At 44.3% G+C, this 16,846-nt stretch overlaps 1 protein-coding gene across 1 annotated transcript in view; it reads right to left on the bottom strand.

Annotated features, from left to right (window-relative positions):
- Positions 1-656: 656 nt before the first annotated feature.
- TACR1 (tachykinin receptor 1) overlaps positions 657-16,846 on the bottom strand; it is a 146,135-nt gene continuing 129,945 nt past the window's right edge. The window contains exons 3-5 of the mRNA XM_002757584.7: positions 8,016-8,166; positions 5,620-5,816; positions 657-3,929 (exon numbers count right to left, since the gene is read on the bottom strand). Coding sequence (XP_002757630.1) covers positions 3,638-3,929; positions 5,620-5,816; positions 8,016-8,166 — 640 coding nt within the window. The 3' untranslated portion in view covers positions 657-3,637. The remainder of the gene's footprint in view (positions 3,930-5,619; positions 5,817-8,015; positions 8,167-16,846) is intronic.

The raw sequence follows: 16,846 nt of genomic DNA, 5'->3' as shown, positions 1-16,846 counted from the left end.
TGGAGATACATGGTTCAGATTCCCCTTTGAGGAAGAATGGCAGCGGGAGGTGCGGTCGGCTGACAGCCTCTAACTGCAGGCCTTCGGCCTCCACCATGGTGTTCAAACACACGGCACTTTCCCCAGAGAGCCCCAGTCAGTGGCTGAGTACGGCAGGGTATCAGGCCTGGCCATTTCTGCTAACGTGCAATGTGTCTCTGGGCAGTATTTGCACATGTTGAGCTGGGAGCTGCACTACAGCTCAACAGGCTCTTCCTAACCACCCCTTTTTTCCCAGGCATCAGATCTGCATGGTGGTCTGAAGACTGTCCCTGAGTACTTCTGCTTTCTTTCCACTTTGTCTTTCCCAGATGTTCATTCCCCCCCAAGCTCCTGCCTGAAGAAAACTCTTGTGCTTGTAACTCTGTTGTCGTGTCTGCATCCGGACATGGCTCTATTCACAGGTAACATCACTGTCATTTCACATAATCTCACCTCCCTTCCCAGATCTCACCCTGACCTGGGAAGTTTCCACATCTTCCCAGTCCCTTTCATCATGGAGTTAAGAGATTTCTGAACATTGGTTCCATCCTCCTAGCTACACAAGTTCCTAGTAGCCATCCCATTTAGCATCCTATAGGATGTTTAGGACTTCTAGAGAAGAGACAGAGGCAGGAAAGAGTGAAACATGTAATTTATTTCTGTATAGTGATTCTTTCCAGGATCCCAGGCTGGAAATCATGGAAACCTCAGGAATGACCCCTCTCTGCTTATACTCTTCTCCCTGCAAATCAGGACAATGAGGTCAGCTCCTGAGTCCCCTTTCCCCAGGATTCCACTCAGTCTTTATCTCTTAGCATTCTGCTGGCTGATAAGGAGGAGAAAGACTCTTGTTCTCTAGCTCCTCCCATAAAGCCCCCCACCATGCCTCAGTTACTGTGGTCTAGGAACTGTGAGTTCATGATATACATCAAGGCTCCTCCCTGAGAAAGCATGAGGAGGAGAAGGAGGAGGAGGAAGAGATTGGCACAATACAAATATCCCAGTGACAGCAATGAGATCCCACATTTTGGAAGTCACATAAACAAGATGGCTCCTTGAGGTTTCATATTCTATTACTACTGGACACTGCACCAAGGAAACACACTTAAGAGGTAAACACAGGGCGATGCACTTCTAGAATAAGAATGAGACCCATGCATAGTACAAAGCATTGTGTTTCTCACATGTGTGAGCTGATGACATTTTTATAAGTTAGTGGACGTTGGAGACTGGGTCAGAGGAAGGATTGCTGGCATTCTCCAAGAAGTTTTGCCATATTGGAAACTGCCCAGAACCACCCCACATTCCTTCTTCCCATGCACAGAGATGATGCTGTTCAACCACATTCCTCTAGGTCCCCTGGACTGACTGACAGTTCCCTTTGGAATTAACCCAAGAGAACTCTCATTTCAGAGGCTCTCTGAAGGTCCCAGTCTTTGGCTTGACTGCCCATGTTGAGGGTGGGTTTGTAGACTGCTGTGGAGAATCTGCCCTCTCAGATGCCTCCACACCTGCTGGGCAACCTGGACTCACTAGGACTGGTGAATTAGTTAGTGATGGCCAATAGGGTAGGCTACTCAGCTACTCAAGAGCTGAAGGGGCTGTGTGTGCCCAGCTCAGGGCAAAGTCCAGAGCAGGTACTCAATTAATCCTCATTGAGCTCAACTCTAACCTTCTCTTCCATAGATGAGATGTCTCCAACCTCTTGACACCATCTTCTTAGGTACTTTTTATAATCGTGTTAGCTCTTTACATCCCTCCAAAATGACTAATCCATACACAGCAAGATTTTCTAGTGGAAGTATGACTAACACTTAGGGCACTAACTTTTGTGCTAAATTTTGTCTTCCATTTCTATATCTGCAATGATCTGGCTTTACTTAGTTTATTTAATACTTTCCATGCTGCTTTGGAGAATATGGTTCTCGAGGTTTTCTGGCTTATCCTGTTGCTTCTTCCCCCAGGCCTGTGGATGCTCTGGTAGAATTAGAGCCAGCAGGGCTGGCAAAGGCTGTAAAGGGGAGAACTATGCATTGTTATCCCCTTAATGCTATGGATGCTGCATGTGTGTATCCATTGTGCAAACTACCAGGAGGACATTCATGGATGTTACATGAAGTTTGTGCTTCCAGCCATATCTGGACAGAACACAGATCTGGGAGAAAGAAAAAAAAACCTGCATGCTCACCTTCTGGAAACTCTAAATCTGAATTAGGATATAAAGCATTCAGTTCATGGCTCTTGGAAGACTGACTGTCCTTTAGGGTTGGTGAGTCATTCTACCCCTTAGAAACAGGAAGCTGGCAAAGCCAAGGGGCAGGGAGGGAGATTTGGAGAGTCTAAAGGGAAGATGCAAGATGCCCTCTTCCCAGAAGTGCAGCTGCAAAATGCTGCCTTCTTGCTTGTCACATATATGAGCATGATGCGAGTGTAAAATTAAGAATCAAGGTTAGGGCCCCCACCCTAAAATACTCAAAAGGTCAAAGCAGGAAGCCCACGTTTGTCTTCTCTGACAGTGTTCTGTAGCTGTGAAATTCAGCCTGCTGGAGCTGGATGGATGCAGGCTTTGGGATGAAGTCCTCTGCTCTGTCAAAAGCCAAAATCTCCAGGAGAAGGAACGTACTCGGGATTTTAAGATAAATCGGAGAATGTCTGAGATAGATAGTTACAGATGGTCTTAGCAGTTGCCACATTTCCAGGAACTGGGTATTAGTTACGAGACTCACTGCTATTCTTTCTGAAACCACCAGTTTTTTTGGTAAAACAAACAAACAAACAAACAAACAAAACTCATACAATCCTTGAACCATGGAATGTTAAGATTCGTAGAGACACTTGGATTATCTAGCTCAGCCCCCTTGTTCACAAGTAGGAAAAGAGGCTCAGCTACACATCAAACGTAGTGCATGTCTCCCAATTCCTGGTCTGTATGAGACATTAGCAGGCATCAGTGGACATATTCTGCTTGCACTGGCTGCTCAGGACAGTCACTGGGGACATAACACGGAAACCTGAGGTTCTCAACCTCACGATGTATAAATGCACTGAAATACTGAGATGCCAAACAGGGGGAAGACATGTTTCTTTTCACAGATGCTTAGAAGACAGGACTAAATTTTTCATTTAGATGTTATGTGGTGCCTTCTTTTGTTCAGCCTGTCAGATGTAGGCTGGGGTGATGGGAGCCTCCAGCTGCAGGAGGCTAATCTGAGATCAACTTTATTGAAGTAAGACAGGGCTCCAGGAAAATGAGTCTTCCGGGTCTGCAGCTGCACTGCAGAATTCATCCTAAAATGAGCACTTGCATGCAGCCAAAGTCGCTTTCCGAATCATGGAATGAATGGGCTTTTGGGAAAAGCTGGTCCAACCTTTTATTTTACAGGCCCAGCAAAGTTCAGTGATTTGGTTTGAGTCACACAGCATGACGGCGGCAAAGATAGGAAAGAATTGAAATTTTTTTGACTCCAGGATGGAAAGCTTTCCCTAAGCCATACTGACCCTTTTTGCAAGCCCCAATGTGAGGGTATTTCTGATGGTTCCGGATGAAGGGAATTTCCATGCATGAAGGGAGGCAGGAAAAAGACAGTGGGGGCTGAGCTGCCGAAGGCCCTGTGGCCTAGGAGATCACATTGGAGGAGAAGCTGAAGCTCTCTGTCACCATCTTGGAGTCGCTTCGTGAGGAGCAGTTGGAGGTCAGGTCTAGGGAAGAGGGTGTGGCCTTGGGGCCATCCTCTGGCTCCTCTTCGTGGCCCCCCGCCACTGTGGAGATGGTGGTCTCCAGGCGGCTGACTTTATACACACTGCCCTGGGTCTGGAGGTACCGGGTAGATTTCATTTCCAGCCCCTCATAGTTGCTGGCGCTGATGAAGGGGCAGCACCGGAAGGCATGCTTGAAACCCAGGCGGAACCTGGAAAGAGAGCAGATGAAGAGGAAACCCTTTGGGATGGCCTGCTCAGCGGGCTGCCTACCACTGCACCAGCTCCTTAACAGATGGATATACCCAGATGGATTCTGTTATTATTTTATAAATTAATGGACAGCCGGAGATGCTGAGGTCAAAAAGGCTTAAGGGTCAATCAACAAGGTCAAATCCAAGACTAGAAAAAAAAAAAAAAAATCCCCCGGGCATGGTAGCTCATGCCTGTAATCCTAGCACTTTGGGAGGCCGAGGTGGGTGGATCACCTGAGGTCAGGAGTTAAAGACCAGCCTGGCCATCATGGTGAAACCCCATCTTTATAAAAAAAGAAATAAGAAAAAACAATAAAAATAAAAACATCCAAGACTGGATCCAGCTTCATATGAAATACATCTTTACTAGGGGTGGCCCTGAACTATGCCATCTCCCCTGGCATGGGTCTGCCGACTTTGGGTCAATTCTACATGAATAAAACACATTCATCGAGTGTTTACTATGTGCCTGGTACTGTGCTAGTTACTTGGTGGTGAAAACACTTGTCAAGACTCAGTCCTTTCCCTCAAGTAACCCGTTGACTGAAGGAGGACTCTCTGCCAATCATGTTCCTTCAGCATGCCTCAGTTTCCCTGGTTGTTACATAGGGAGAATCAGACTTTATTTAAAGTCATGCTGCTAGATTTAACCTAAAAAAAGTATAGGCAGGTCATGAAAGTCTTAGAAGTAAGGGTAAATCTGTGAGTTAGACTAACAGAGACCATTTAGACAAGTTGAAGAGAACGTCTCTCCTCGAATTCCTAGTACCCTAGTGTCTAATTCACAGAAGGCACCTTACAGGCTGAGGACTGATGGATATAGATGGTAACAAGCATTTTATTCCTCTCCTTCCTCTCCCGTGTCCTCTCCCACCCAGAGGCTGGGGTGGTGCTCTGGACGACGGGCTGTGCTGCAGCCACTGTGTGTCCCAGGCTGCTCTTGGGAGCCCTCTGCACCCACGATGAATTCCCTACTGCTGACCACCATTCCTGCTGGGCTTGGCCTTCTCTTACTTGTCTGAGATTGGCTTCTGCTACAGGATGGCTCTCCCCAACCTGTTTGACTAAGTGAGGGCAGGAATCAGGCCTCTGGGTCACAACTCCTTTTGCCTTACCTTGTCCTGCAGGACCTGCTGGAAGAAAGTGGGTAAAGCTGCCCAGATTATAAAATGGAATGGGAAGAAGACAGTGAGGGATCAGAGAAGGTGAATGTGCTCTGTGGGTGATGGAATTCTCCTTCTGCATGCATAGCCCCTGTGCGATGGATCCACAGAGCAGAGTGAACAAACTCACAGTCCATGGCCTGGAGACTGGATCCAGCCTGCGGACCTGCTTTACACATTAACCACAGAGGTTTTTAACTCCCCACTAGTTGCCAGTATTTAAAAATCAGAAGACTTTGCACAATAATATGGATTTCTGGTTCCCCTTGGAAAAGAAAAAAAGAAAATCAGTCCACGGTGGGGTCCCATTCCTGGATGGTGATAATCAGCCAGGCTGAGTGGTGTGGCATGGCAACAAGTTGGCTGCAGTCCCCACTTCTCCTTCTTGTTTCACAGCTGGCTTTACTTTTAGGATGGCTCCTTGGCCCCTGTGTAGATACATGGTCTTGTGGCCTCTGGAGAGCTTATGGGGTTGGGATCCTCACCTGTCATTGAGGCAGCAGTAGATGATGGGGTTGTACATAGTGGAGCTCATGGCCAGCCACATGATAGCCAGGTAGACCTGCTGGATAAACTTCTTCAGGTAGAGATCCGGGTTGATGTAGGGAAGGAGGAAGAAGATGTGGAAGGGCAGCCAGCAGATGGCGAAGGTGCACACCACGACGATCATCATTTTGACCACCTGGCAAGAGGGTGAGACCTGTGAGACCACCAGCACATCCTCGTCTCTCATGGCTGCTTCCTCTCTACCCCCACGGCCTCACTGCGCACAGTATGGGATGAAGTGGGAAGTATTTAAAATAAGTCCCTTCAAGGAGGAGAAAGGATCCTTACTATGGTGGTGCTACAGGACCGGTTAAGTCAGCTGTTCTCAGAGTGTGGTCCCAGAACTGGCATCATCACCATCCCCTGGGAACTTGTTAGAAATGCAGATTCTTGGGCCCTATTTCAGACTTACTGAATCAGAAATTCTGGGGATAGGACACAAAATTCTAAGTTTGACAAACCCTTCAGATGATTCTGATGCATGCACACATTTGGGGACTACTGTGTTACATGATCCTTCATGACTGGAGAAACCTAGGGAGAAAAATTAATGAGCAAAGGTGAAAGGGTGTGCAGGAGGGAAAGGCCTGGGGCAGGGAGCTGGGTGGGTGGGCTTGATGAGTTAGGGCAAGCTGCTTGGTTTGGAGACTGAGGTGGGTAGGGAAGGAGAAGGGAAAAGGTTTGACTAGCTGTGGTCAGAGAGTGCCAGAAGTTTAAAAGGGATTTAAAAGAAGGTTTTGTGAATACTGGGTACTATGATCTGAATATTTATGTAGCTTCAAATTAATATGTTGAAATCCTAACCCCTAAGGTGATGGTATTAGGAGGTGGCCTTTGGGAACAGATTAGGTCTTCAAGTCAGAGCCCTCATGAATTAAATTAGTGCCCTTGTAAAATAAGCCTGAGAGAGACCCCTTGCCTCTTCTAACATCTGAGGACATAGAAAGTGTTATCCATGAACCATGAAGCAGACCCCCATGAAACACCAAATCTGTTTGTGCTTTGACCTTGGGCCTTCCAGCTACCAGAGCTGTGAGAAATCAGTTTCTGTTGTTTATAAGCTCCCAGTCAAAGGCATTTTGTTATAGCAGCCCAATGGACCAAGACACTGGGCGATGTAACATTTTCTTTTTTATTACCAAGACATCTTTAGCAAAGAACTCTGCAGCATTCATACAATGCTATGCAGAGAAGTACCAACAGAGAATACTATGTAAAGACTATGAAAGGGGGAAAAAAGGAATGAGTAAGCTCTTTATATACCGATTTTCAAAAATCTTGTCAATTTTAAGTGAAAAAAGTGAGAACAGTGTGTATTTACTATTTGTGTAAAAAAAGAAGAGAAAATAATATATATTTAGTTGCTTATAAATGCCAATATCTAGAAGGTAAGAAACTAATAGCCATGGTTACCATTGTGTGCATATCTGCATGTGTGTGTGCGTGTGTGTGTGTGTGTGGTGTGTGTGTGTGTAAGCTTGGGACCTGGGTAGATGGCAGATCTAGAAGGGAGAGAGGCTTTCCCTGATACGAGTTTAATTTTTTTTCAACGTTTCATTTTGAACTAATTTAAGGCCCTCAAGAAGTTGCAAAAGTAATGCAGAGCAGTTCCGGGTGCTCTTCACCTAACTTCCTCCAGTGATATCATGTTATATAACCATGCTCCATTATCAAAACCAGGACACTGACCCTTTGCCAAACTACTGACTCTCTCTGGGTTTTTGCCAGTTTTTATATGCACTCTTATTGTGATGTATAGCTCTATGAAATTTCATCACAGATATAGATAAAAACACCACCAGTCAGGATACACAGCTGCTCCATCACTGCAAAGAAACTCACTCACGCTCTCACACCCTCTGTTTAGAGGCCACTCTCCCCAAGCCTCCAAACACTAACTCCTGGCAACTTCTGATCCATTTTTCATCACTATACTTTTGTTTCTTTGAATGCTTTTTGATGTTTGAACCACATGAATGTATTATCTTGTCAAACTTTAAATAAATAGTAAAAAGTGGATCAAATAACTCTTCACTGCTTTTTTATTTAAGTGCGTGTGTGTGTGTGTGTGTGTGTGTGTGTGTGTTAATGGATCGACAGGTTGCAATTACTCTTAAAGAGCAAGCGAGGTGGCTCAGGCCTGTCCAGCCAGACCTGGGTTGCAAAGACACTGAAAAAAGATCCCTCCCCTCCTCTCTCTCTCTCTCTTGTTCCCCCCAGACCTAGGGATATTTTGTGCCTGCTGCCTCGGGGGTTCACCAGTATTCCATCCCTACTTGACAGCCTGTTGTCTGTGCCAGTCACGGTGGGTTAGTCCTGCTTGTCCCCTGCTCACCTTGCGCTTGGCAGAGACTTGCTCGTGATAACGGTCAGAGGAGTCCCCGGGGATCTCACTGGCCCATAGTGTGATTCCCACTACGGTGTATGCATAGCCAATCACCAGCAGGGGGAGGAAGTAGATTAGCACAGTCACACAGATGTGGTACCTACATCAAGGTGAACAGGAAAGGTCAGTATAAGGTACTTATTATTTTAGATTTTTTTTGTTATTGTTATTGCAGGGGCAGTCAAGGCTTGGCAGCTACTTTTCTCAGCATTTGCCATTAATAAGCTTGGGCTATAAAGCACATTCCAGGGAGACTTGCACCTGCATAGGGTGCATGGGTGACATAACAAATACACTACAGAAAACAAATCTTTTCAATTTATGTTTTTCTTGTGGACTTGTTCAGATTGAAAGAATAAAAAAGGAAACATTGATGACAGGAAACTGAATCCGTTGTATACCTATAGTAATTTCAGTTGATATTCAGTTCAATATCACTTTCCCTCTCCCCAAAAAAGAATGCAAACTCAGGCTACATTAATAGAGGTATAGTTTCTAGAATGAAGGAGGTGATTATACCACTCAATTCCTACCTGCCAGGCTACACTTATGCTCAATTTAGTGCAGGGTTGTAGACCAACTAGTACATTCAGCTGAGATCTACCATGATGGTTGATAAGGCCCAGTTCATGCTATGTGATAAGTAGATTTATGGGCATCAGAATAATTAGCTTGAAGGACAGAGATAAGACCAATCCAAGAACTAGAACTAGGATTCTAGTTCTAGGGCGGGTGAAAGTCACATAGCGTAACCCATTTCTAAGCCCGGACTTTAAGGATGTATCTTCAGATAGAAGCTGTACCACTTGGAGGACAGATGCCAACTGCCTCACATTCGACTGGGACATGAGCAAGAAATAAACTTTTGTGGTGTTAAGCCACTGAGATGTTGAGGTTTGTTACAGTAGCACAATGTATCCTTTTCTGCTAAAGGAAAGGCTCCTTCTAAGTAGAAGACTTAAATATGTAGAATTCCTAATAATACTACGACTACTAGGAAGAACGGCTAATATTTGGGGGCACTGACTCTAGGTCCCTGTGCTGATAATGATACCAATGGCAGTATTCATAGCAGAAATGGTAGTTAAATTTGAGTGTTGATGAAAAGCACAAAGCCAAGCCTTTTACTAGCATTATCTTGTTTAATCCTTAAAGCAAATGATTGGGTAGGTACTATCAATCCCATTTTGTAGATGAGGAAACCAAAGTTTACAATTCAATTAATTTTTCCAAATTCACCACTGGTAAAGGGAGGAGCTGAGATTAGAACTCAGATCTGTGATGTCAGAAAACCAGCTTCTCGTCAGTGAACAAAAGCCATTCAATGATTTTTTTTTCAGCCACTCTGTTTACTATTCATGCTTATTCTATGCGATGATTTTCTTCCAGTGAGGAAAACCCACTTATTCACTCAATTTCTCCTTTGTAGATACTCTGTTTGCTTTAAATCACTTCTTTGTAAAGCCCCACGGTTTTTGCTACTTATTCAGTCCCTCTGCATATAAAATTTGCATTTGAAGATACTTGAAGAGTGCTTAAGTGAGAAATCACAGATTGCGCCAAGCAGAGTGCTGGGTGCATGTGTTTTGTGCAGTCTCACCTGGCTTTCAAAGCCCTCTGAATTGTCGCCTCCTGCAGGAGCCTCAGGGCTCTCCAGCCACCAAGGCGGGGACTGCATATTGTGCTTCCTAGGTGATCTCAGTCCCTCCTGGTCACTGTAACGACATTGCTTGTAAGCAACATGTTTGGAGACTAAGGAGCAAGGAGAACCTGAAAACCTCCAAGTTGCACCAACTTCTCCCACCTGGAATAACAGCCCTGCCTCATGCAGACTGATACTTGGTGACCAAAACATGTTAGCTGAGCTTTGCCAAGACATTGCTGGAGGGCACTGAGTGAGACTGGGTTGGAGTGTGATAGGAGGGACTCTATGGTCACCTCCCTGATGCTCCTTACCCTGGACCAGTGGTCCTCAAACTCGAGTGGGCTTCAGAATCACCTGGAGGGCTTCTACAACCCCACAAGGCTGGGTCCCACTCGGAGTTCCTGACTTAGCAGGGCTGGGGTGAGCCTGAGAATCTGCATTTCTAATAAGTTCTCAAGAGGTGCTGATGTTGCTGTTTGTGGTTCAGCCTTTGAGAAGCAGTGCCTTAGGCCAACAGTTCTCAACCCCAAATGCACAAGAGAATCACCAGGGAAACTTTTAAAATGAGTGATTCATCCAAGAGGCTTGGGTGTGGGAGCAGGAAATTATATTTTAGAAAATTCCCCCAAGTTATTCTAATAGATGGCTAGCACCGAGAACTGTTTCAGTCCCTAGGTCTGGAAGCCTGTTGGGACTCCTTTGTTGTCCATGATTTAATGACTTTATTAAAGTGTGTATTAATCATGTTTTCTGGTTCTGTATCTGATGCTTTAGCATCTGGGGCCCTGCAGCTCAGGGAGGAACTGACTCAGGCAGAGCTAATTCCTTGAGAAAACAAACAAGTTTCCACTTGGGTGCCTTTCATATGCAAACTAATGGAAACAAAGCCCAAGCTTCCACTTGCTTACTTTCTTGGGCTCTTACAGGATAGGACACTATTTTCCTGCCCTAATTACCCTAAGGCAGGCATTAAACAACTAGTGGCCCCTCTTGCAGCCTGGAGCCTGTTGAGGTTATTCAAACCAGCCAATCCTAAACCTGTTTACCCAGCCTTGCCAGTTCCTTCCTGAGGAAACCCCAGAAAAGGCTTTTCTGTGTGGCTTGGCTTGGTGTGGAGCTATGCCCCTTCAGCTTGTGAACTGTGAGTAATAAAGCGTCTTTCCATGGCAACCATGCCCTAATCTGTTGGCCTCACCATACCTGAATACAAAATACAATCTGCACTTTCCCTTCGTGAAATCACAGATCTGATCATTATGAACATGCGAAGATAAATATATAAACATAAATTTACAGCCTTTAAAAAATTTTTCCCTTTTTAAGAAGCAAAAGTAATTTTGTTATTATTTGAAAACAACAAAAAATATAGGCTTAATTTCAGCTAAAGGGTGTTACCATCAAGAGCGTTGGTTTTCCATGTTCCTATAGGGATAATTAAATACAACATAGAAATAGAATCTAGCAATTCTATTTTTAAGTATAGATACTAAAAATTGAAAGCCAGGACTCAAACAGACATTATTTGAATCTACGTGACATCATTCACAATGCCTAAAGGTGGAAACAACCCAAATGCCCAGGGACAGATGTATGGACAAACAAAATGTGGCTTATACATGCGATGGAATATCATTCAACCTTAAAAATGAAGGACGTGATGACCTGTGCTACACCATGGATGAAGCCTGAAAGCATCTGCTAAGTGAATAAGCCAAACACACCAAAAGAAGCATTGCAAGATTCCACTTATATGATCTACCTAGAATAGGCAAACTCATGGAGACAAAAAGTAGATGAGAGGTTACTAGGAGTTGGAGGGAGGGGACGGGAGTTATTGTCTAATGGGTACAGAATCTGTTTAAGATAAAGATGTGGATGATTTTGTTTGGGGGTGGGTGGGCAGAAAATTTCAGCTGTTACAGAAAGGTTGAAATGAAGTAGCTCTGGAAATGGACAGTGGTGATGGTTGTACAACATTGTGAATGTACTTAATGTCACGGAATTGTACACTATAAAACGGCAAATTTTGTTATGCATATTTTATCATAATAAAAAATTAATAATAAATTATGTAAGAAAAATTGAGCTAAGCTGACATTCTAGGTTTCCAGATTTGCAATCTTTTGCTCCCCTACTTGACAGCTACACCCTCCCCGTGCCACCTCTCCACCAAAACATGAAAGGCAGATTTAATCTCTGGATGGGATCAAAGGTTAAACACATCCTTCTAAATATTGCTCAGATAAACCCCATTTGATGGAAATTATAAATGTTAAATCCAAACAGTGTCCAAGTTACCAAAAATTATAAATGAATGTATGTCAAATGAAAGAAATTCCATTATTAGAAAATATAAGTACATTTTTCACCTTGATGTCTGTTTAGAAAAGGTTTTTTTTAAACCATATCTTGTAGTTAACTGGAGATACATCTATTTATATGTTATATTTATATACATATAAATATGTATTATTTATTAGAGAGTGGGTCAATGAACCAGCACAGTCTTATTTTGTGTGGCTCCATGCTTGCTTTTGCTTTCATTCTGCTATTTCCTAGATTTCCACCAGGTAGGATTTTATCAGCTCTCAGAATTAATATCTGCCTTGGGAGAAGAGGTCTGGGGTTGAGGATGCCCTACAAGTGAGCATAACAGCAACAGCAAGAGGCAGCAAAAGAAGGGACTGCCTCCCCCCACCCTCCCCGGTGAGATACGTGCTGGCTTGTCATAGACATCAGAGAACCCAGCACAATGATTTTGATCATCAAATCCTGCTGATGGACTTATCAGAACTTTCAGAAGGAAGGCTCAAGAAACGATTTTATGCCTTTGTTTATTCTTGTAAGCAGTGAATGGGGCTTGACACATTTTACAGGATAAGCTTGCTGAATGCAGACTGTGTAGCCCCAAATCCTGAAGATTCCCTTGTCCTTAATGCTGTAATAGTTTCATGCTCACTAATCTGGGTTTCCTTATGTCTTACTAGCTGAGATTGCTGTCGAAAATGAGAACAGTTTCAGTTTCTGAAATAATCTTCAGCATTTGAAATCAAGGTTGATAGGTTTATTAAATAATCACTAGGTGTCCTCATAATGTACTTGGTGGAGACTCCAGGTGTCTTAAGGTAGGAGAAGAAGGTGAGCAAGAAGGCACAGCTCTGGGTTCTCTATCTTTATTCTAATGAGATAGCTCTGCTTTGCTGCTTTTATATATTGGCTTTCTGTGGATGGTGTTGTTTGGAGATGGGTGGGTAGAAAATTTCAGCTGTTACAGAAAGGTCCAAGAGCATTGATATAATCCCAACCTCGATCCAGTGCCTTATCCTTCTTTGCAATACCCATATCACATAATCATCCAACACCTTCTTGAATACCCCCTGTGACATGCTGCTCACTACTTCTAAAGCTGAGCTACATCAGCGACCCTTGGAAGCTTATTAGAGATGCAGACTCTCAGGCTTCACCCCAGAGGGACAAGATCAGAATACACATTCTACCAGAACTACCCAGTAATTCCTGTGTACACCCAAGTTTGAAGCACACAGCTCTTGGTCTTGGATGCACGTTGGAATCACCCGCAGAGCCTTGAAAATTCCAATGTGTAGATCCCACTCTAGTGCTTCTGATTTAATTGGCTTGCAGTGCAACTTTAGGCACCAGAGATCTAGAAGCTCCCCAGGTGATACTCCTGTGCAGCTGGGGCTGAGACTCAATGGCATTGAGACTTCTGATGCTGGCAGCTGCAACCGATGCAGTTCTTCCTTAAACCGAGATAGAAAACCTGTGGTCCTGTAGTTTTCACACTTTGTCCCAGGTCACAAGCAAACCTGAATCTGCAAACCTCCTAGGATGGTCCTGCAAACACAAGGTGACCATGAACCTGCTGTTCCCCAGGAACCCCTTTGCATTGAAGGCTTTTGAGGCCATCTCTCATGTCATACGAGCTGAGCAGCCTCGTTCCTCCTGCTCTTCCTCAAAGGTCCCTCAGGCTCTCTCTCCTTCTCACAACATGGTGCTAATACTTGACTTTTTTTACTTCCTAGAAAAAAAAACCTACAGGTCACTGTGGCTTCTTGATAGTAAAGGAAAGCAATACTCATGTATTTCTTGGTTCACTCACATTTGGATATTAGAGCCAAATTCCAAAGACCTTTGAAAGTTATCTTGCAGGGATGCAACAATTGTAATCGTTGATTGATAAATTCAGCAAAGATTGATTCAACACCTATTCTATATCTGGTCCTATGCTAGGGACTGGGGACACTGAGGAGAGTTCTAGTTGTTTTCTTCTTCCAGAGCTTACAGTCTGCAAGGGAGAAGTGCCAAAGAGTGTGCCAATGGAAGTGGCTAACAGTGGTTACTTTTTCAATGGGAATGGAGACATTGGTGGGGGGGTATGAGTGAGCCCTTTTCAAAATAGCTACAATATAAAAATTAAAAATAACCATAAATACAATGGTTCAGTGTTTTGTGCATGTGCATAAATGCACAATGCAGTGGTGAGATATTTAAGCAAACTGGTCAGGGAAGCTTCCTGGAGGAGGAATTGCTTGTCTAAGCTCCAACATCCAAGTAGTAGTTAGGCAGGTGAGGTGACACTATAGGGAGGGGAGGCAGCAAGTGCAAAGGCATGGGAGAGGAGGCTGGCATGAGGCGGTACTAGGACGTCATTCAAACTGAACAGAACGTGGCCATATGAGGAAGTGCCAGAAGACTTGGATGGAAGGGAAGACAGAAGCAAATTACAAAGGGCCTTTTACGACAGGCTGGAGAGTTGTGATTTATTCTGAAGTTGGGGGAAAACCATGAAGTGCTTTTAAACAGGGAATAAACACGGTCAGATACTTGTGCTCTGGCAATAGTGGAGCATGTATGGAGGTGGGAAAGGCAGGAGGTGGTGAGTCTTTGGGATGCCCTGTGGGCTCAGCAGGAAGCGGCACTGGCCTGAGTGAGGGCTGTGGCAGGATGGACGGATGACAGGAGGAGAGAGACTCAGGAAGCACTGTGGCTTGGGGGAAGAGCTGGCGGACTTGGTTGAGGATGGCAGAATTTACTTGGTTTTCTGGTCTGGGTGAATGAGGGAGTGAAGGTGACTGTCACTTGTGTGGGGACCCAGCGAAGAGGAACAGGCTTGTGTGAGGGAGTTGGTAGATTGGCTTTTGGACATGCTGACCTTGAGGGCCAGCAGTTAGATGTCTGGATCTGGATTCGGGCTGGCAGAGTCCTCAAGTGTCCAAAAACCATAAGAAGACAAAGGGATGCAAGATGGCCAGGAGAAGAGAGGAGGTCCACATCTGGGGGTGGGGCAAGTCTGGGTGAGGCGGAGGGAGGGGCAGGAGGGAGAGAAACTCCAGGGGCAAGTAGAGGAGGGAGGATGAGGGTGGGAACTCGGTCTTTGCTTCTGGACATCAGAGACCAGGGGCAGATTCAATTTTAGTGGCATCACTGGAGAAGGTGACGGTGGACCAGGTGAGTCAGGTGGAAAGTGAGGAAGTGGAGGCAGTGGGTGTAGACTGCATTCTTAATACACTTGGCCATGAAAGGGAGGGGAGAGAGCAGTCGTTAAATGGGGCCAAGGGCCAAAGGAAGCTGTCTGTGTTTGGTTGAAAGGATAGGGATATGAAGCCCTCTGTACCTCTCTGAGAGTCTACCCCATGATATAGCGACATGAGTACATGTCCCATCTCCCTGTTCTTCCGAGACAGGCCAGGATCAAACCTCCATCATCTCCATCCATACATAAGCTCTGGGCAGAAATGTCCCAGAACTGGCCTGTCTTGTGATGAGGTGACCAACCAAGGCGGATGCTCAAGCTCATGCATTTAATTCATGGAAGAACTGTGTCATAAGTTCCCCATGCTCAAATGCTGCTGCCTCCTGGTGGAGCCAATTCCCATGGGGCAGCTCCTCTGAGGGAAGGTCACACTGACACCTACCCCTGAACAAGACAGGAAATGAAGCAAATTCTTACTGCAGTCCCTGCTCAAACTGCGCACGTCAGAATGTCATTGTGTTGTTCTCCAGGTTACTTTTTACGTATGACAATTTCATCTGCTTGACTGAATTAAATGTTCCTTCCAGGCAGACCCCATGTGGTGCTACTCTCTTCTCGTCACAAAACCGGCACCAAGGAAATACTTCATGGAAAAACATCATCTTGGGTTTCAAAAATCATGAGAATTCTCACCTGATTTGTCCCCCTCATCCAGCAAGAAGCCCTCTTGACAGCATCCTCCGCAGAAATTGGCCCAGCATCTGCTTGAATGAGAGCCTTCAGGCAAACAGACTGAGTGCCTGAGCTTTTCTTACCTCTTCGTTCTTTGATCGATAGGCTTCTCACTACAAGTACCATATATTCATTGTTGATTTGAAAACACAGAGAAGCACTGAAAAAAACTTCAAAGGTTTTTCTAATATAACCTAGAAATAAATTCAGTAAAATGGATTGATATCTTCCTACACACACGCATATGTGTACACACATAATCATACTGTTAGACTACTTTAAAAACAACATTATATCACAATCATCTTTTTATGTAAATAAATATATTTCTATAACAAAATTTTTAGTAACTGCAAGAATGTTCTATTGCACGGAGGTACCATAGTTATTCACCAAGTCTCCTACTTCTTCTATTTGGGACATTTGAGTTATTTACAATGTTCTAATATTTAAGTGATACCTAAATTAACATATTAAAATATATGTTGTGGCTCCCATTTTTATTTCCTACGGCTAAAGGCACCAGAATGAAGTTAAAGGGTTTTTAAAGGGTTTGATATATACTGTCATTTTCAGGAAAATATGTGCCAATCTGTACCAGTTTATGAGACTACTCTTGCCTTTGCACAGCTGCACTGGATATTATCATGTATCATAGTGTTTACCAACATGATAGGTCATACATGGTTCTCTAATTATAATTCTTAACTCATTGTAAATTACAATTTTATAGTTGTATTAGTCAATTTTCATGCTGCTGATAAAGGCACACCTGAGACTGCACAATTTACAAAAGAAAGAGTTTTATTGGACTTACAGTTCCAAGTGGCTGGGGAGGCCTCGTAATCATGGTGAAAGGTGAAAGGCACATCTCACATGGCAGCAGACAAGAGAAGAACTTGTGCGGGG

The sequence above is a fragment of the Callithrix jacchus genome, chromosome 14, assembly GCF_049354715.1.
Source record: "Callithrix jacchus isolate 240 chromosome 14, calJac240_pri, whole genome shotgun sequence".
Taxonomy (NCBI): domain Eukaryota; kingdom Metazoa; phylum Chordata; class Mammalia; order Primates; family Cebidae; genus Callithrix; species Callithrix jacchus.
This window is presented reverse-complemented; position numbering and strand designations above follow the sequence as displayed.